This window comes from Myodes glareolus, chromosome 8 (genome assembly GCF_982192425.1).
Source record: "Myodes glareolus chromosome 8, mMyoGla1.1, whole genome shotgun sequence".
NCBI classification, from domain to species: Eukaryota; Metazoa; Chordata; class Mammalia; order Rodentia; family Cricetidae; genus Myodes; species Myodes glareolus.
Genome location: NC_142033.1, coordinates 788,892 through 808,788, shown reverse-complemented (window position 1 = coordinate 808,788; position 19,897 = coordinate 788,892). Strand labels below are relative to the sequence as shown.

Below are 19,897 nucleotides of genomic sequence, written 5' to 3'. Positions count from 1 at the left end.
TGCCATGGGAAGTTACCTTCTGAATAACCTGAATAAGCTGCTTGGGGCTGTCACTGAGGTCTTGTTTGAGGCAGTAGCACCCAGCCAAGATCAGAGGACCATCCCTTTTACTTGCTGTGTCCTGCATGTGGCCACACAAGCCATTCTTATGCTCAGAACCTTCAGGCAGTTGAGTCTGTGCTAAGTCAGGCTGAGAAGTTGCTGCCTGGCTTATGTCCTCACAACTGCAGAGCTTCCCTGGTGGGACTGACAGTTTCTCTACCCATTCCCATACCAGTTTTTAGACAAAAAACTAAAACAAGAGGCAGCTACGGGACAGCAAAGCCCACAATGTATTTGGCCCAGATATAAGTTAGATCACATTCAGGTAGTGATAAATTACACACAGAGACAGGACACACTCCACAAAGTGACAGTCTCACCTAATACAGAGGACATGCTACACTGACCTTAATTTACAAACAATTCCTATAGATTGAAATAAAAGTGAAAAACTACATCACAATTTCTTTTGAACGTGGAAAATGATGTAAACATGAGGAACATCTATACTGAGAACACAAATGGCTATCTGATGCACTTGTATGCACTTTTGGCAAAAGCAGGTGAGGGTATGGCATAGTGGGCCTATGAAGCTGCCAGCCAGGTAAATCTCCTGGGATCTAGACCTATTTACTTGTTTGTGGGGGTTAGCATCAGAGACTGCTTCCCACATAGGTCCTTCCCCATCTGGGGCTGGCCCACTGACATCTTTGGCCCCCATTTCCCCCATCTTTTTACTTTTGGGGAGGGGTTTTAATTCTACAGCCCAGTCAGTTCTTGAGCATGCTATTCTCTTGCTTTAGTTCCAAAAAAATGAATTACAGACATGCACCACCAGGCTTAGCTAGACAGCTCATTCTGGGGTGTACTCCTTTGGGGTCTGAGGTGTGACAATTGAATTCTTGGGTGCATGGAAGAGACAGCTTTGTCTTATTCTGTGAACCTGATGCCCCCAGCAAGGTCTGGCCATCACAGCTACCTTGGTTTGTAGGAGCCAGAGTAGCAGCTCTACATCTACAAGGAAGGGCTGCAGGCTGGCAAACAGCATGTATATAAAGTGCTATAAGTTGAGTCTAAGGGAGCTTTAGCCACTCCACAACAACAGATGTTATTTACACATTCCTCAACCAGGTTCCACCTGGCCCTGTTCTGGTCCCTTCTTGGCACTAGGTGCCCACTTGAGGGCTGAGGAGGGACACTCAGGCCCTGGCTCACACTCCAGCTGTGACACATGGGTGACACCTGAACTTTACTAGCCTCCCCTCCCTAGGTATAGCTTTTCAGCTCAGAGCCACCAGCTGGATGAGACCTTGCAACTAATATCTTCAGCCCAAACTGCTGTCTGGTGATGAGCCCAGAGGACTTGAGGATGCCACACCCACCCGATGGGGGCAGGAGGAACAAGCAGCATTCTGTATCTGCCAGGCCAGGGCCTAACAGGGCTAGCTGCTTTGAAAGAACACAAAATAAGATCAGAGGGCCTACCTGGATGGCCTGCATCCAAAAGTGTTGGGCTCAACGGGCTCTAAGAGAGGTTTTAAAGGAAGGGGTGTGACTAACAGGTCCAGCTTCACTGATCCTATAAGGACCAGTCGTGTGCAGAAGACAGGCTAGCCAGAGCCCCATGCCCATGTCATATAGACCAGTACTGTGGCAGAAAGAGCAGTGGCCAATACTTACCCACTGCTAGGTTTACACATGACATTGAATAGGGATGAGGTATGGTAACATCCTAAGACCCATGAAGATGTTATGGTCAGTGGTATAGCTAAGTCCATCTGTTGGCCAGCCAATGTGTGATTGGAACAGAACCAAAGACGAGGGCTGGGTAGTTGAGACCCTTCATCTTGGCTCCTCTATTAAGGATTGCTCTCAGGAGCAGGCAAGGTGTCCACTCGGGTTTCCCTGATGTTGCCAGCCTTCCTGGGCTTCTGCTTGGCCTTCCTCAGCATGTGGACCTGTTCCAAGGCAGGGATGGAGGGTCAGAAGGCCAGAGTGACATTACAAGTGATAGCTCTGGGACCTCTGGGCCAGTGAATACTTGGCTCCATTCCACAAAAGAGGGGCAATGACTTCAAAGAGCTGGCTGCTTTCTCCAGGGCCTCATGACACCTGGAGTCCGAGAAGACCAATGCTTAGACCCACCTGCCTACGTGGCCCTAACCCTGACCCATCTTACCTCTGCTCTCAGCCTTGCCAACCTACCTTAGGGGCAGTAGCGGAGATGATCATGTGCCCTGGGGCCTGAACCCAGGGCTCACCATCCACTTGTACTGGAGTAGCCTTTAGGAGTGTAACACGGAAGTAGGAGCCCTGGGCAATGCGGATTCCAGAGCGCAGCCCACCCTGGACTTGGCCCTGGGCAAGACAAAAGCTGAGCTAGCTAGTGGGACCCAAGGGGTACCACAGGGTCTGCCCACCAGCCTGCCAGTGAGTGCTCACCATGTGCACGACACCCGTAACACCCACCACCTCCAACAGCCCGTCGTCTATGCGTGGCTTCTCAAACCTTGAGTCGTTGTCAGAGCCCCAGAGGTCAGCCCCTGAGCCCCAGCTGTCCCCAAAAGATGAAAATACAAAGTTAAGCACAGACCAGACACAGACCTAGCGTCTGGCCCAAACTGCAGAGTCTCTGAGAGCCCAGCCCCAGCACCTGGGGATGTTGATAAAGATGAGACCCTCAATGCTGGGTAGCTCCACCTCCTGCTGTTCCACCTGCAGCCGGATCTCCTTGTGTAGGCTTCGAGAGTGGCTGATCTTCTGCAGCCCGACCCGCACATATACACCCTTGTTGTGGAACCTGCCACAGAGGCAAACATCCTGCATTACCAGGTAAAAGCTGCTGGCTGCTGTGAGTGACCTGATCCCCCAGTCCTGCCCTACTAGTACCTGCTTGTGAATTTGCCAGGCTCCTCCTCACGTGCCTGGTGGAAATCTAGGCTGAGCTCCGCATCGATACCAATGCCACAGTAGTTATTCATCTGAACAATCTGGAGACAGGGCATAATAACCAGAATGCTGGCCAGCCACTCCCAAGTGTCCCAAATTGTGAAAGTCATCCCTGTTGTCACCAATGCCCTTTCCTAATAACCTCTCTGCTTAGATGCCACAACATCCCCCAGAGAAGGCAAAACCCCACAACCCCACAGGCTTGAGTCAGCAAGCTGCTGCTCTGCCTCCGGAGGAAAGATGAACATCAGCAAAGGGGGAGTCAAATATAAGATCCTAGCAGGTGCTACACTGGTACCTTGGGTGGCTCCGTGTCTACCGCACTGTTCTCTGTACTATCAGTCTCATGAGCATCCAGCAGGATTGTCCAGCGATCCATGAGCACAGCATCAGCCTCATCCACAGACACCAGCACAGAGAACGGATCCTCACCACTATAGCCTGCCCCCCAACGGAGGACCCGGCCAAGGTCATTCCCTAGGAAACAGGAAAGGCAGCATAATCCACATACCACCATAAATTTCTAGCAAAACCCATAGTAGGGGCAGCCCTGAAATCCCATCTTTCAAGTTGATGGCTAAGCCCACCTGTACCCAGGGGCAGGATGGCCACAGATGGCTCTGGGCAGGCCAGATGGCGCCTTGTCTCCTCCAGGGCAGCGAGCACCCAGCCCACGGTGCCATCTCCACCACACACCAGTACCCGAAAACAGGGCACCTGAGAGAAAAGGTGGAACCTGTGTGGGAGACAGTGTTCTGCCACTACCTCCTGGCTGCACAGGCCAGGACCTGGCCATTCTTTCTTGTCCTGGGCAGCCCTTTCCTTTTCAGATGTCCATGTCTGGCCACACAGAGGATTTAATGAGTCCAGCAGTGCCATTTGGAGTTCCTACTAGCTAGAGACAGGTAGGGGTTGCTCTTTCCACAAGCCAGAAAACTCCAGACTCACCCAGGAAGAGGGCCCCCGTTGGTCAGCTCAAAGACCTGGTGTGGATTCAGTAGCTTCCGGAAACTGTAGAGCAGCTCTCGGCCTTTGAGGCCCCCGCTCTTTGGGTTCACAAACACGAGGAGGGGACAGCAGTCAGGAGGCAGCTTCGTGTGCTGAGAAGTGGGGGACTGAATTATGTTGAGGTCAAGGTCCCACATAAGAATTGCTAAACAATGTCCAGCCTCAGATTCCAAGCGTACTAAGCCATAGCCAGACCTTCCTGAGACTAAGCAGACCGCATACTTGTTTCCAACTCAGAATATCTTTTTCCCTTGAGAACACCACCGTGGCTGCTTGGAGCTCTGAGCATAAATGCCAGGGACATACTATGACATATGTCAAGGGACCATTCCTACCCTGCTAGCCATGAAGCCACAGGCCCATGTTGGAAATCCATAGATCCTACTTGTTACGACCAGCCAGCTGGAGTGAGGCCAGGCTCTTGCAAAGCTACCAACATACCCTTTGGAAGTCAACAGCTTCCAGACTCCACTTGCCACGTGGCAGCCAAAGGACTCAATTTACAGGGTTAACCACACATCTCTTGCTGGTCATGGGGACAAAATCATTTTCCCCATACATAATACCAAGAGATAGTCCCTAGACACAGTAGGCTGGTTCAGGTCCCTACGCTGGTGCTGGATAACAGGAGACATACAAGCCAGGTACAGACACAGGATGGACAAGGACACACTAAGATGGGGTACCGACTGGACAGGCAGTGCCTGCACTTGACTCTTACTCACTTGCTGCAGGGAAGGCAGCTGACAGGAAACAAACTAATATGGCCTCATGCTTAACTGCCAGAGCTAGTTAGGGCAGTGCCTGGGTAAACATACAGGGGACTCTATATCCTTGAGCATTGGTAACAGCTACTTCCAGGGCAGAACCAGTAGGCAGGGGCAGGAGAGACTGGCAGGCACAACCTGAGCTCATACCACTTGAATTCTGTTCCTCTTAGACTTGAGTCTGAAGTAAGGATCAGAATTCAGGATACAAGCAGGCCATGGACACCTGCAGGTACTCCGTGGGGCACAGGCATAAGTCCTCTGGCACTCCTCATATGCAATTCCTCTGCTCTCTGTTGCCCTCTGAGTTTACCTCTTCCCAGCCACTGACAGGTATCTGAAGACGGGAAGCTCCACCTATTGGCCAGAAAAAAACCCTAGGCACAGGGCCACCTGGGTTGGGGCCAGCATCAAACTCTAAAGGACAGGGCTTGGCAGGATGTAGGCACATGGTCACAACACAACCTGGCCTTAAGTGGGGGTGGAACTGTGTCCTGATTGTGTAGTGTTGTGCCTGCATGTATGCTTGCACACCAGAAGAGAGCACCAGATCTCATAGGTGGTTGTGAGCCACCATATGGTTTCTGGGAATTGAACTCAGGACCTCTGGAAGAGCAGCCAGTGCTCTTAACCTCTGAGCCATTTCTCTAGTCTACCAGCTTTGGTCCTAAGCATTATGTCTCACTTGTTCAGAAACCATAGACAAGCACTGACTCTCTGACCTCTGACCCTCCAATGTTAATTGGCCAACCTTGTCCTTTTTGGGCTGTTATAAGGTAGGCCAAAGTGGCACATACCAGCCACCTGGCAATGAGGACATGGTCTTGGGTCATTAGGCTGGTATCAGAGTCCTAAGCACTTACCAGCACGTCTGGAAGCACTAGTGCGGTCAGGGGCCGCCCATGCACTGCTGTGTCTCTGGCCAGCATGTATAGCCGCTCAGCCTCCGCGAAGCAGGTGACATCCAGAATTACTGCACCTGCCACAGGTGGGCCAATGCTCAGGGAGGGTGTCCCATGCATCCCATCCACAAGGTACTCAGTGAGGAGTCCTGTGTATCCTGCCCCCAGGTGCCCAGGGAAGAGTGTATTGTGCATCCTATTCAAATGGTATTCAGGGCAGGGTCTGTCTTATGAAATCCACCCCCGAGATGTCACACCCACAAAATCTCTCCTGTGTATCATGCCAACCAGGCACCTAGGCAGAGCCTCAGCTACCAGTCTCAGCCTAAGCTCTGACCATAGCCGGCTCATGCCAGCTGACTATATGTCGCATCCACAGCAAGGGGCCACTCTTCCAGCAAAGTACTCCCACAGAGGACAGACTGAATTTAGGGTCCAGCAGTGGGTAAAGGGGTTCATCTCCCTGACCAACCATACTCACGCCCAAATCTAGTGCCATGAACTCTGCATGGTCTCTGAGTGCCCTGAGGTCACCTACCAAGAAGGATGGCAGTGCATCTGAAACCTTCCTTTCCCAGTAAAATATGCTGCCCATAAAGGTGACAGATTTGGGGAAACAGCTAATCTCAGCCACATTGTAACAAAAGCAACAGATGTAAACCAGAAAACAAAAAACCCAAGGGATGGTTTTAGGCATGTGGATCTGGAAAAGCCAGGCTTTTCTACCCCGCTCCAAAAACATCCACCAGACATCACTCACCTTGTAAGGAGTAGACGTGACTCACAGACACCACAGCAGCTGCATAGACAGTTTGCAGTCAGAGTGGCATATTGAGACCTGGACCTGACCTCCCAACCTAGGGCCAGCCTCCCTTCTAAGGACATCTATATACAGAGCACAGCCCACCCAAGCAGCCTTGACCCATCCTTTGGGGTCAGCCCCCTGGGAATTACCCATACCCTATTCCCAAACAAAGTCCTTGACTCCTGAATGTACAGGGACCCACCCCCAATAAGAAGCATAGACTAACTAGTAAACAAGAGGGGGAAACCAGAAGCATAAGACTGGCCTGGGGTGGGAACTGAGCAAGGGCTTCAGATGGTGCAAGAGGAGGCAAAAGAACTTAGGTTTAGCACCATAGCCCCACTGCCCAGTCAGGACCCCCTCCCAGGCAGAGCCCTGAATAGCCCAAGGTCACACCTTTGGTGGCCATGGCCTCATGCAGCAGGTTGCTGTAATCCTGGGGGGACAAGCCAGGTGGCAGGCCACCCACGAACAGGGAGACATGTGGGGTCATGGCCCTGCTCTCAGCCACGTAGAACCGCGTCTGGCTCACCTGGCGCACAGATGTCTGTAGGAAGAACAGGAATGGGGAAGGCTGGGCAGCAGTGCCCACAACGTTTCTCCATCTCCCCTCTTAGCTCTTGAGGGAACTAACTTGGATATTCTTGAGACTCAAGGCCTCCCAGCTCGAAATCAGTGGCATGTTATAGAGTGTACTGCCAGCCAGAGATATCAGCTGATGACTGGGGAGGGCATTGTGTCTGAGAAGAAATGCCCCTCTACAAGTGGCAGGTGGGTGGACAACCTCAGTGGCATTCTTCTGGAGGCCATGGCGAAGGGCTGCCAGTCCCCTGGAAGTATTGTCTATACCCACTGACCTGTCGGATGTCCCAGAGTCGGTCTAGCAGAGGTTCCTCATCCATCAGCACTGTCCTTTGGACTGTAGTATAGAGGGACACCGTATGTTAGCACTGGGTTCCTCCCTTCTAAGTCTCCGGGGCGGGTGGGGATGCAAGTGAATCTAGGTGGTCTAGCCCTAACGTCCTGGTGCCTCCCAGAGCAGCAGGCCCAAGCCTGTTACATAAAAGGATCTGAAAAATGCAGCTCACTTACCTTGTCTGCTGCTCATGAGCACCTCAATCAGCTGGAATTTCTCCTGATCCTCAACCTGTACAGCATGGGCCAAATATCAGGCCTAGAACAGAACTCTCATAACCACAGGACATGCAGAGGAATAGTAGCCTGGCCTATTGGGCAGGTGACCCCAAAGTTGGGTGGGAATGTCCAGTGTACATACCTGCCGTCCAAGCAGTGGGAGAACCTCCTGAACCACAGACCGTGCTGTACTCTGTGAGTTCACACGGATCGACACGTAGGCCACACCCACCCTGTGGGGGACAGGCTCAAAGTTTGGGCTTTGGATACTCACCCTAAGCCTCCCTCGTCAGAACCTGTGCTTTGAGTCTTACTTGAGCCAGGCAGGGTAGATCTTCAGGATCTCCTGGGCACGAGGCAGAGACCTGATGACCCAGGCCTCAGGCATGGAATCCCGGGGCCCAGGGCTTTTGCTAGTCTCTTCCTCAGTGGTCCCAGCCTTCCCCAGGGCCTGGGCATTGCCGGAGAGTGTGGTTAGGGGCAGTGCCTGCAGCTGGAAGTCCCTAGGGTCCTCGTTGATATAGTAGGCCCGGAGCGCTGCCTCCTGTAGAGGGTAGAGGCAAGTATGTGGGTCCAGGTGAACACAGGTATGGAGGGGCCAGACATGAAGGGCCAGGTAAGCAGGGGGGCCCCATAGTGTGTACCATACTTCTGTGCATAGGCTCACTCTTACCATCACCTCCTCATTCTGAGCCAGGCGGGAAACTGTAACCAGGCGAAACTGATTTCTCCTCACGGAGTCGTTGCCATCAAAGATCTTCAGGGTCTGTTTGGCTAGGCCAGAGGGGAGCAGCTGAGAATCTTGGGGGCCTGGAACTAGGCGGGACAGAGTGACAGCTACGTGGGATACTTACTGGATTCTGTAGCTGTCGGCACCTCTCTGCCTACACCTGTGGCAGCACTTCCATCTAGGCCATCATCCCCATCACCTGCAGGACAGACAAAACCCTGGCATTCAGTACCTGGCCAGCCAGGGTACATCCCAGTCCCACTTCTCTGTCTCACCAAGCTCCAGGGTCATGGCCTCAGGGATACGGAAGCAGTGCATCTTGCTGAAGTTGCGGGACAACAGGCGCACACACGAGGGAGGCAGTACCATGGAGCGTAGACGCCCAAATGTACACTCAGGTGTGAGAGCTGTGGAACACACTGAGTGGGCCTGGTGAGGCAAAGGTTAAGTCTGGCATCCTGGGCAGAAAAGCTGGCCAATTCCACATCCACCCGGCTACACACCCATCTAGATGGTGCACAAAACCAGAGGTGCTACTCCATAACCCAGAGCACAGTAGGATGTAGACAACTTAAAGAAAGGAGCTTTCCCCCCTCCCTCATCATAAGCCCTGTCACGGAGCCCACCCCTACCCACCCCATTCATCCCATTCCCATGCCCACCTGCACACCACACCACTCGCAGCGTACACCAGCCAGCACATCTGAGGAACCACAAGTCTTCCTACAGACCTCACACCGTGCACCAGAAGGCAGGTTCCCCTCCCGCCAGTGGTGGTGATATGTGTCCTGGGGATGGGGGGGAGCAGTCAGAAGCTCAGCCAGCCTAACCCCTACCAAACCTACCCCAGTACTTGTACACTCACATAATCCTGCTGTCCATCCTGGTGACACTGACGACAGTCGCTGCAGGCGAAGGGCACACAGTCGGGGTGAACGTGCAGCTCACACACTGGGGGGCGGGCAAGGTTAGGGGCCTCTTGCCATACCCTTGCCCTCCTCACTGACCTCACAGCTTGGGCCGGCTCCAACCCCAACCCTTGTCACCCCGAATCAGCTTCTTTTAGACTGATTGCTTCTTGCCTGGTAAGCTTCTACTGTTGGAGCCCCAAAATTAGCCTGAACCTACTACCCAGGCAGTTAACAAACCACGTATAGAGGAGGGCTGAGCTACCCAGGACAGCAGAGACCAAGCCCCTTGAACAGTGAGCTCAGTTCCAAGGGGACCACAGGCCCAATAGTACCTTCACAGCGGAGCGCAGGTACCTCCAGGCTCTTGCGGCAGACCACACAGAACTTGCGCTTGTAGAGCCCAAGGGAGCCAAAGCAGTGGGCTACAGGGACCTATAGGGGCAGAGCAATCCTCAGATTTGGGCCTGCCTGGTCCTGCTGCCTTATCCCTGGTAGCCTTGAGAACTGGCCCAGCATCACCTGCTGGTAACTGCTTGAACAGAGGGGATCATCTCTCTTCCTTCTTCACCTTCACAGAGCTATAGCTCAGGTCCTGCTTGAGAGTACCTACCTCAATTCAGCTGTACTACCATGAGATCTGGACTGGGACTAGCCTGGCTGACTGTTGGACAGGTGAGCAGAGAAAGGGCTCAGTAACTTTACATCTGTAGTACTGTAAGCACTTGTAATGGAAGTCCACCTGACATCCGTTCCTCACTCCACAGGCCAGCAAGACTGCCAACTGCCAGATACCTGTCTTGTTAGATTCAGGAGCTTCCAACAACCCCCAGATCTGCCCTTTTGGAGGCAATTACAGTGAGTGTAAACATGTGATAGTAAATCGCCTTCCCATGAATGCAGATTGGAAGGGTCAGGTCTTAACTTGACTGGCCCTTAGCCCAAGACTTAAAGACTTAGCAGAACAGAAAAACTACACACTAGAAGGGTAGTATGTATGTCAGGTGGAAGATGATTTTTATTTTCTTTTTAAATAGCTATATCCTCTGAAAATATTTATAATCATACTAGTATTTATCTTAATTCTCGAGTAAAAATAAGAAAACATTGAGATCATTTTAAATAGCTATGGCCTCAACATATTCATGAGGGCACCACTCTGGCAAGCACAGCACCCTGAGACAAAAGCAGCCAGCATCTTTGGATTTTTGTGCTCACACCTAGTAATTAAGTATCCACCAAGTAGCAATGTTAAGGGAAAGCTGACAGTGTTATGGACAGTTGTCAGCTTCAACTTCTGCTTACTGCTGTTGCCTCAGGACACCCCTTATTTACTTGTGTCCTCTCTTCCACGGCTGGGAGGCAAGACCCACCTGCTAGTGCAGACAAGGGCAAGCTCAGAGCAGCAGAGCTGCCAGTGAAGTGGCCTTGTGCATACAGCTGATGGGAAGTGAGGACATCACACTTGCCTGCTTGAACGATGTCTAGCTATGCTGCTGTCACTACTACCATTACTCACAGAAAGGAAATCTCTGTGCCCTGTTGGGAGCCTTACTGCCCTCTCCAGGGCTCTGTAGAGGAAGGTCAATAGCCAGAACATACTCCAAGGCTCTGAGGCTTTTTACATAAGCCTTTTATGTTACACCCTCTAAGGGTTTATGTGCATTTGTGAAAAAAAAAATCCAGAGATGCCCTATTGTCTTTACCCATTTTCCAATGTTAACATCTTGCAAAACTGGTCATTGTCACAGCCAGAGCACCAAGAGTGCATGCAGTCTAAGCAAAGTACCCCGCCTCCTGGACCCTTCATTTGGTCCTTTTGCAGCTGCATCCACTTCCTTACCTTGAACCTCTGATCTGTGTTCCTCTGGCTTCCTCATTCAGAGTGTGCCATAGACAAGTATGTGCCCTTTGACACTGACTTTTCTCAGTATAGTTCCCTCGAGATCCACTCAGGGTGCTCAGCTCATCAATGGCTCCTTCCTTCTGACTGTGAGCAGGACTCTGCCCTTTGCTTCCTAACTATGATGTGGCTAAACTTACAATTCAAAGGACAGCTACAGGTCAGCACTTAACCCCATGAAAGCCATGTGCGCTGCCCCCACACTCACCCGTACTAGACTTGGAGCAATGCTTGCGCACGGGGTCTTCACCTGCTTCAGGCACTTCTCGTGGGACATGAAGTTGCACACTGCAGGGAGGAGAGCTGTGTGAGTCAGCCCACCTTGCTAAGCAGCCCCACGTATGCTCAGGAGGTGAGAGGTCCTAAGACACAGCCTTTGTCAGTATACCAGGACATAACAGGTCTAAGAGCCCATCAAAAAGAGGCCACTTGGCCAGAGCCAATGGGGGAAGGAAGTTCTTGAGCCGAACCAGTCAGTGTGGTACCCTAGCCCTGTGCCACTTAGTGACAGTGCCGTTATTCCTGTGAGCTCTGTCATTATGGAAGCAGGCAGTAATACCATCCTCAAGAGCACAAGGGCCAGATGCTACAGTGGGACCACGGTGGGAGAGGAGTGTGCCCTGCTGTCTTGGGAGTGGCTCATGCCCCTCACACTAAGTCAGAACTCCCATGTCTCTGAGGCCAATAAAAGAGCAGAGAGATGAACAGCTGTGGGAAGGGTTCAGGACTTAAAAAACACGCGGGGGGGGGGGGGGGAGGTTGTTTCCAGGCCTCAGCACAGATAGAGCTTCAGCAGTGAAACAATCTTGGAGATATACAAGAGGGGATATAAGCCTGTTTAACATTATCAAAGCCAGGGCAGGACAAGAGAGTGAAGGGTCTGGCCTGGTCTCCACAGATGGGATACTATGGAGGAGGTTATAGGAACAAAAGGGTGTGACCACTAAGACAGCCTAAGGAGCCAGAACCTATCCAGAGGGCCCCAGATTATGCTTCCCTTCTGCTGAGACCCCAGATATCTCCATCCTAGGAGGGGACAAACACTGGAAGGAGACTAGGGCTTGTGAGAAAAGCAGACGAGGAAGTAGTGACCCAGCGGGAGTCTTCCCCAGGTACTCCATTTACTCCTCCTTGAAAGGTCTTGCCAGTTGCCTCCTTTGTAGGCCGAAGCAGTGCCTGCTGTGTGCAGAACACCTTACATGCTCCTCAGATGGAAGGGCTCTGCCCACACTGCTGTGAGGACATTTCCCCACAATGCTGCCTAGAAGGGGCTCTGCACCCTTGCCTGAGGACCAAACTCTAGGGCCGTTATACACCGGGATTTTGCTTGGGTTCCCTGACCCCATAGAGCTAGTCTCAGGGGTCATGTCTATAAGGGGTACCTGGAGTCCATCCTTAGACTTGAAGTCCTTTCATTATCTGTCCATTCTACAGAGACCCTAGGTCTAGCCTCTGACCTGCAGGTCTACTTCCACTAACCACGTTAGACTTAGACTGGAAGCTTCGCTTTCTGTGGCTTTCAGCCATAAAGTGAGTCAGAGAACAACCCTTCTACCTGAAACCCTACCTATGCTACCCTTGTAGGTCCTGGAGTATAGCTTCAAGCCTGCAGCTAAGTCAGTGTACGAATCACAGCCTTCATCTTAGAGGGACTCTTATGTTACAAACGGGCAAAGTAGGGCAGTATAATATGTCTGATCTGACAGAAAAAAACCAAGTGACCACTCCTATATACTGGTAGCCCTGAGGTGCCATGACAACTCGACATCCCCCACTAGCAGAAGACACATGTGTGAGGAGCTATGGCCTCAGTGATCCTGCCCAGAGCGCAAGCCTGTCTCCCTGAGCAGGACAGATGCTCCTTAACTGGTTCCACTTTCAGTCCCTGGTCAGGACACTGTCAAAGGCTCAGATGCCCCTCACAGTCTTGGGCTGTGGGTCTCAGGGCCTGCCTTCTCACAGGAGGAAGAACACGAAGAGGGCCAGCCACAGAATTACAGAGGTGCCATCCTCTGCCCTGCCCAGCCGGCTTGGCAGCTGGGTGGGAACTGTGTTTGGACATGCCACATCTGTAAAAAAAGGCTGGGCCTGGCTCTCCAAGCAGTTGAGCCCAAGCAAAGCAGCACTTAGTCCCTCTGTGCATCAGCCTGCACTTGGGACAAGAATGACCAGAACCTATGGTTCAGGCCAGCCCTGCTTGTCCACTCCTAGTGTACCAGTTGCTCAGGAAGCCAGACACGGAACACCAGAGGGACCCCCGTTGCTTAAGGTCTCAGTCCTGCCTTCATATCTCTATGCTCAGGCCCAGCAACTGACTCAACACACACCTTGCCACTTGCACACGTTGGATTCCAGCCACAGCATTGCACTATGGCGACTCTGTCTCCACCTTCCACTAGGAAATCCTGAGATCCCAGACCAAGAGGGGTCAGACCGGGGACACCCCTCTTTCCGACCCCTAAAAGCAGGTGTCACCTCCAAAGGGACGACCTATTCAAACAAGAGACTGTCTCTAAGGTCACTGCTAAGAGGGACAGGGCTCAAAGGTCAGGGCAGTGTCTCCGGGAGGAGGCTGGGAGCGGCCTCAGCACGCAGAATGGACTCTCACCATCGCACAGGAAGCCGGCTAGCCCCCAGATGAAGTCCGAGCAGAGATGGCAAAAGGTGGGCTTGGTGAGTGTCACCTTGCGGAAGCTGTGGCCGGGCGCTGCAGGGCCAATAGCTCTGCCGGTCCGCTCTGGCGCTGACCCCGGGCGTGCGCGGCCTGAGATGCCCAGTACAGGGCTGCCGGCAGGGCTGCCGAGACGTGGGGAACCGCTGCCCGGCCAAGTCCGGGCCCCAGACTCGGCTGCCGCCTCCATCTACAACCTGACCACCACAGCTCCAGCTGCGCGCTAAAGCCAGATCGGCGGTGTAGAGGGCCCTCGGCTGTGCCCGCTTCCAGCTTCCGACTGCGCTACCTAACGCGCAGGCTCGCATGGGAGGGGCCCGCACGGAGAGACTGGCTAGGGCCTCCAGAGAGGCGGTGCCACCCTGTTGAAGGCGGGACCTTTGCACTAGGAGGTGGGACGAGGTGGCCCACAAGCGCCAGAAGAGCAAAACAAGGAATGGGCCAGATTTCCCACACAGGATCTCAGGATCCTGGCTATAAGGCCTTTGCTTGTACAAACAGGAGAGAATCTATGGGAACATTCGTAGCTAGCTGGAAACTTAAGTGGGGCTTCCATAAGCTCCCTTACCCCATGGCAAGATTTTACGTCAGTGAGTTTCCAGGTCTTTGAGGACCTGCCTGCAAGGGAAGGGCATCCACAGTAACCACAGTTTTGTGCTGTCTGCATAATGCCTGTGAGTTTGGACTGTCAATCGCTCTGCCCCCATCGTTAGCGGTCCTCAAGGGCCTTGTTTCTGTAGGCCTGTCCTGGTTTGGAGTTGGGGAGACCCTACTGGCGTTCCAAGGAACTCCTGGCCTCTAGCCCGATTCCCAGTGACCACAGTGGGGACCTGCAGGATAAGTGCATTAGGAGAAGGAAAATGCGCTAAGAGTACTATCAGGACAGGTTAACAACGCCTGCATAGAGCCACTGGGGAAGAAAAGCCTGAAGATAAGCCAAAACAAGGAAGCCTGGCTTGAAGAGCTTTGCTTGCCCAAGAGAAAATATAATCCAAGAATGGCCAAATGGCGGAGGGAAGACCTCGGGGAAACTGAGAGAGCCTTGATCCTCCATTGCTTCAGGACTCACTCCCCACTCTGGGCAGGCCCAGGATACTGGGGATGCAGCGTGCTTTCCCGAAGCTGTGTCTGGGGCAGACAGACCACAGTTGATTAACAGGCCAGGAGCAGTCACTGGCCAATGGAGAAGCTAGGACCAGGTAAGTAGAGTTCAGGAAAAGTATACAGGCAGGGGACAACTAGTGCAGATGAGTGAGTGACTGAGCAATCAAGGAAAAGAAAGGGGTGGTGGTGGTGCATGCCTTTAATCCCAGCACTCGTTAGTTCGAGGCCAGCATGGTGTTGTTGACAGTCCTCTTGTTTTGCTGGTGAGTTCCATGAATCTTTTTTTTAATACTAGTGCAAATTGAATTGTGCAATAAGTTCTGGTGGCTCAGGTTCATAACCAGATTTTTACTTTTTGTTTGTTTGTTTTGGTGGTTTTTTTGTTTTTTGTTTTGAAACAGGGTTTCTCTGTATAGCTCTGGCTGTTCTGGAACTCACTCTGTAGACCAGGCTGAGCTCGAACTCAGAGATTCACATGCCTCTGCCTTCTGAGTGCTAGGATTAAAGGCGTGCACCACCACCACCCTGCTCAGATTTTTACTTTTATGAATAACATCTCATGAACATTCCATTCTTGTACCTGCATGGCCCATGCCCAGATACTCATACGGCTGGAGTTACACAAGAGGTAGCAGGGCACATTTCAGTCACTTTAGAAAATAATACTAACCTGCCAGGCATGGCGGCGCACACCTTTAATCCCAACACTCAAGGGGCAGAGGTGTGGGCTGGGGGTGGGGGCGGGATCTCTGTGAGTTCAAGGTCAGCCTGGTCTAAGGAGTGGAGCTACACAAGGGGAGACACTGTCTCAAAAGATACTAAACTGGTTCTACCAGTTGTGTGGAAGACTCCCTAGGCTGCAAACTCTGCTGACAATGGACTCTCAAATTTATATTCCATGGCCTCTGGTCATATTTCAGGGGTATCTCTGATGTCAGAGGACCTTTGCCCATCTTATTTGCTTGCCATTTCTGGCTATGCTATGAAGCCTTCACACATCTTACTGTCTTCTACTGGGCCTTTTGTTCTCACTGGCAGGGATCTCAGGAACTCAGGTACTTGTTATCTGCATTAGTTTTGGACTACTGCAGACCCTGAAAGGGGATAGAAAGGTTCTGCTAGCTGGGGCACTTGATTGACACATGACCTTTCATCCTACATGCCTCTGCTTACAGATACCTTGTTTAATAAGTAACATATAGCGATTCCTGACTTCTGTGGACTGGAAGTGCTATCACTTGAGAGAAGCTACTCTAATATATCTTTCTCTGTAAGAATACCACAACCTAGGGAGCAGGAGTCAGCACTGAACTCTGTGACCTACAGAAGCAGGAAAGTGTGGTGATGCAGATGAACAGTGACAAGCAGTGGGAATCTGCATGTCAGGAGCTCAGACTAGTATGTCCCCAATGACATAAAAGCACAATAATATTGATTTGGATAACACAAACACATTTGCAGATTCAGGATCTGTGGACATGGTCCTTCAGGCCACACCTCTCTTATAGCAGGGCAGTTTTTCATAGTCTTGAGGGCAAGAAGCCCTTCACTGTCACCAGTATGGGTGGCTCATGATGTTTCTGGCTCCATCCATGTCTGAGTGATCACACTTCCCTTTCTGCTGAGAACCCATGGGTCATCCTGCAGGTCACTTCATGCTCCTGTTTGTAGGAGAATGTGGTTAACCACACACAAACAGAATGGTGGGAGCACCAGGCATTCAGTGACCTAATAACTGTTAAACGACAGTTCCCACAAAAAAGTTGGCTAGGCCAGTACCATAGACCTCATCCACTTCATCCACTTGAGCAGCCTAAAGTGAAAAAAAATTGTTACTACAAAATGTTGTATATATTTACTCAGAATTAGATACTGTGATTTGAATGAAAATGGCCCCATAGATGCATAGGGAGTGGCACTATTTAGAGGCGTGGCCCTGTTGGAGTAAGTGTGACTGTGTTGGAGGAAGTGTGTCATTAGGGGGTGGGCTTTGAGATTTCAGAAGCTCAAGAGAGGCCCAGTAACTCACTTGCTCTCCCTGCTGCCTGCAGACTCAGATGTAGAACTCTTAGCTACCTCTCCAGCACCATGTCTGCCTGTGTGCTGCCTTGCTTTCCACCATGACAAGAATGGACTAAACCTCTGAACTGTAAGCCAGACCCAATAGAATGTTTTCTTTTGTAAGAGTTGCCATGGAGAATCTCTGAGTTCATGGTCAGCCAGATCTACAGAATGAGTTCCAGAATAGCCAGGGATAGAGAGAAAACACACACACACACACACACACACACACACACACACACACACCTGTCTCACCCCCCCCCCAGAAAAAAGAAGTTGCCATAGTATCTCATCAAATCTATAAAACCCTAAGTCAGAGACAAAAATCACAAAAAAATGGCATTTAAAAAAGAGACCAAAAGCGCAAACATCACAAAAGCTAGAAATAGGATTTTTATTCTTTACTGGTTAGTAAATTGATAGTTTTTAAAAATTTAATTTTACGTGTATGACTGTTTTATCTGCATGTATGTCTGGGCATCATGTGTGTGCCTGGTGGCCATAGATGCCAGAAGATTTCCCTGAAACTAGAGTTATAGATGGTTATGAGCTGCTTTGAGAGAACTGGGAAATGAAACCCAGTCTTTTGTAAGAGTAGCACGTTTTCTTAACCACTGAGCCATCTCTCCAGTCCCCATGTTGCTATTTTTAAATTATCTCTTCTAACAATTCTGAAATCTCATTTTCCAAGGAGAAGATAACTTAGCCCCTCTATGGCTGAGTGATCCCTAAAAGTCAATTCAATAGAACTTGGGCTGCTGTCACCTCATTAGTGATAGGACTGATGGGGCTGGAGAGATGGCCTGGGTCATTTGTTATTCTTGCAGAGGTCCCTGGTTCTATTCCTGGCACTTACATGGCAGCTCACAAACATCCAATAACTCCAGTTCCAGGAAAAGCAGTGTCTTCTGACCTCCTCAGGCAGCAGGCACAGACATATAGTGTAAACCCTCATACAGATAAAATAAATATTTTTGCTTTTAAGACAGGTTCTCTCTACATATTCCTGTAGACCAGGTGACCCTGGACTCACAGAGTTCCACCAGCTTCTGCCTCCCAAGGGTTGGTATTAAAGGCATGATCCACCGCGTCTGGCAAAATAAATCTTTTTTTAAAAAAGGATTTTTTATGGTTTATTTAACTTTATTTTATTTGCATTGGTGTCAGATCCCCTGGAACTAGATCTTCAGACAGTTGTGATGTGGGTGCTGGAAATTGAACCTGGGTCCTCTGGAAGAGCAGTCTGTGTTCTTAACCACTGAGCCATCTCCCCAGCCCCCCAAAATAAATCCTTTATTAAAAAAAGAAAAACAGAAGAAATAAAGGCTGCTCCTAAGGAGCTGGAGAGTTGATTCAGTAGTTAAGAGCACTGGTGGTTCTTCCAGAGGATCTGGGTTCAATTCTCAACACCCACATGGTGGCTTATAACCAACTGTAACTCCAGCTCCAGAGAATCAAACACCCTCTTCTGGTCTCTGAAGGCACTAGGCACATGCACAATGCACATACATACATGCAAGCAAAACACTCATACACATGAAACAAGCAAGTAGAAGGGCTGCTGTTGAAGTTGAGATAACACTGTCCAATGTTGACACAAAAACCAGAATTGTCTTCTTAAAAGGAACAAGAGTTTATACTGGAGCCATTTTGAGTGACCTTGGCCCAGAGACACAGATTTAAGTTACCCCAAATTCCATATTCTTACATGGAAACAATTTCGTGAAGTTATATAATTTTATGGAACAAGGAAGCCATAAATAAAGGAAATTTGAAATATATTGATGGGTACATCAGACAGGAGGTTCAAAACACGGGGGCAGTTTTCTATAGGCTTTAGATGTTATACAATGACATTCTTAGCGTGTGGGTTTGTGGAAACTAGTGGTCTGATAAATTAATAGATTAAAAAAGCTTTCATCTATCAGTCACAGGATGGCTATCCATGGGGTTAAAGATAGCCCAGGATAAGTTAATTAGCCTCTGCACCTGCAACATTCCAACTCTTCACCTCACTACAGGTTTAATCAGTCCATCAGCCTTGGTAGACAGAGAGTCTTTCCAGAAATTCTTGTTCACACTAGTTTTTCATTTATAAGCTGGAATGTTTGGAAATTGGCTGCTTCTGAGGTAACCAATGTGAAAGCCCTCTGATGCACACTGTGGGAGCACATCTGTTACCCTGAGTGCTTTGTCTATTGGCGTTTTTTGTGGCACCAGTAAGACCCTGAACCAAGCAGCCATAGCTTGCTGGAAGCTGTTTTCTACTCCAGAATGCCCAGCTGTCACTCTGTTAAGAAAAGAAGTGACTAAAAGAATGTAATCTCTGCTAAGATTCAACTGATACCTCTAAAACTTAATTTCCTTTTGGTCAAGTCCCAAAGTACTTACTTCCCCAGCCGCAGACCAACCAGAGAGAAGTTGGAGATGAAACGGACCATGGATCATGCTTAGTTATGTTACACGATGTGTTAATATGCAAACAGGGCCTTTTGGGACATTGAAAGGGACTACCTTAGCTTCTTAGTGAGTGATGCCCTTGTGGACTGCGGTTTTTCTAGGGATCCTCTGTCCTCTTTGCTAGTCCTTTTGCAGACTTTATCTAGGATGATGACCCTCAACAGCTCAGAGTGCTAAGGAGCTCCCTCCCCTGCCACCCCAACTTCTGGCCATTGGCCCAGCACCCACTTTCAAATCCAGGCAGGTTCTAGTCAGGTGACCTGCACCCAATCAGGCAGCTTTTTGGAAAGATGCACAACCTACACTTCCTTTGGGAAGAGGTCTGATATGCCAAGCAGGCTCTGGAGATACCAGTTTTGATTGGAACAGAAGCAGGGGAATGTGGACCAAGCCTTTATTGGGGTTCCCAAGAAATAAGTGTGTGAGGTATGAGCTATTGGATAATCTAGGATA

At 50.5% G+C, this 19,897-nt stretch overlaps 1 protein-coding gene across 1 annotated transcript; it reads right to left on the bottom strand.

The window, feature by feature from the left end:
• Positions 1-309: 309 nt before the first annotated feature.
• Positions 310-14,119, bottom strand: Dgkq (diacylglycerol kinase theta). Its single transcript, XM_048447019.3, has 23 exons — positions 13,757-14,119; positions 11,357-11,436; positions 9,581-9,680; positions 9,203-9,288; positions 9,000-9,125; positions 8,613-8,766; positions 8,462-8,536; positions 8,281-8,381; positions 7,922-8,151; positions 7,750-7,840; positions 7,566-7,620; positions 7,331-7,392; positions 6,870-7,020; positions 6,429-6,467; positions 5,630-5,745; positions 3,940-4,091; positions 3,579-3,727; positions 3,290-3,468; positions 2,932-3,032; positions 2,696-2,842; positions 2,485-2,596; positions 2,248-2,400; positions 310-2,000 (listed from the first exon to the last, which is right to left on the bottom strand). Exons 1-23 carry the CDS (start codon positions 14,007-14,009, stop codon positions 1,902-1,904), a joined length of 2,811 nt encoding a protein of 936 aa, XP_048302976.1. The 5' UTR covers positions 14,010-14,119; the 3' UTR covers positions 310-1,901.
• Positions 14,120-19,897: the final 5,778 nt, after the last annotated feature.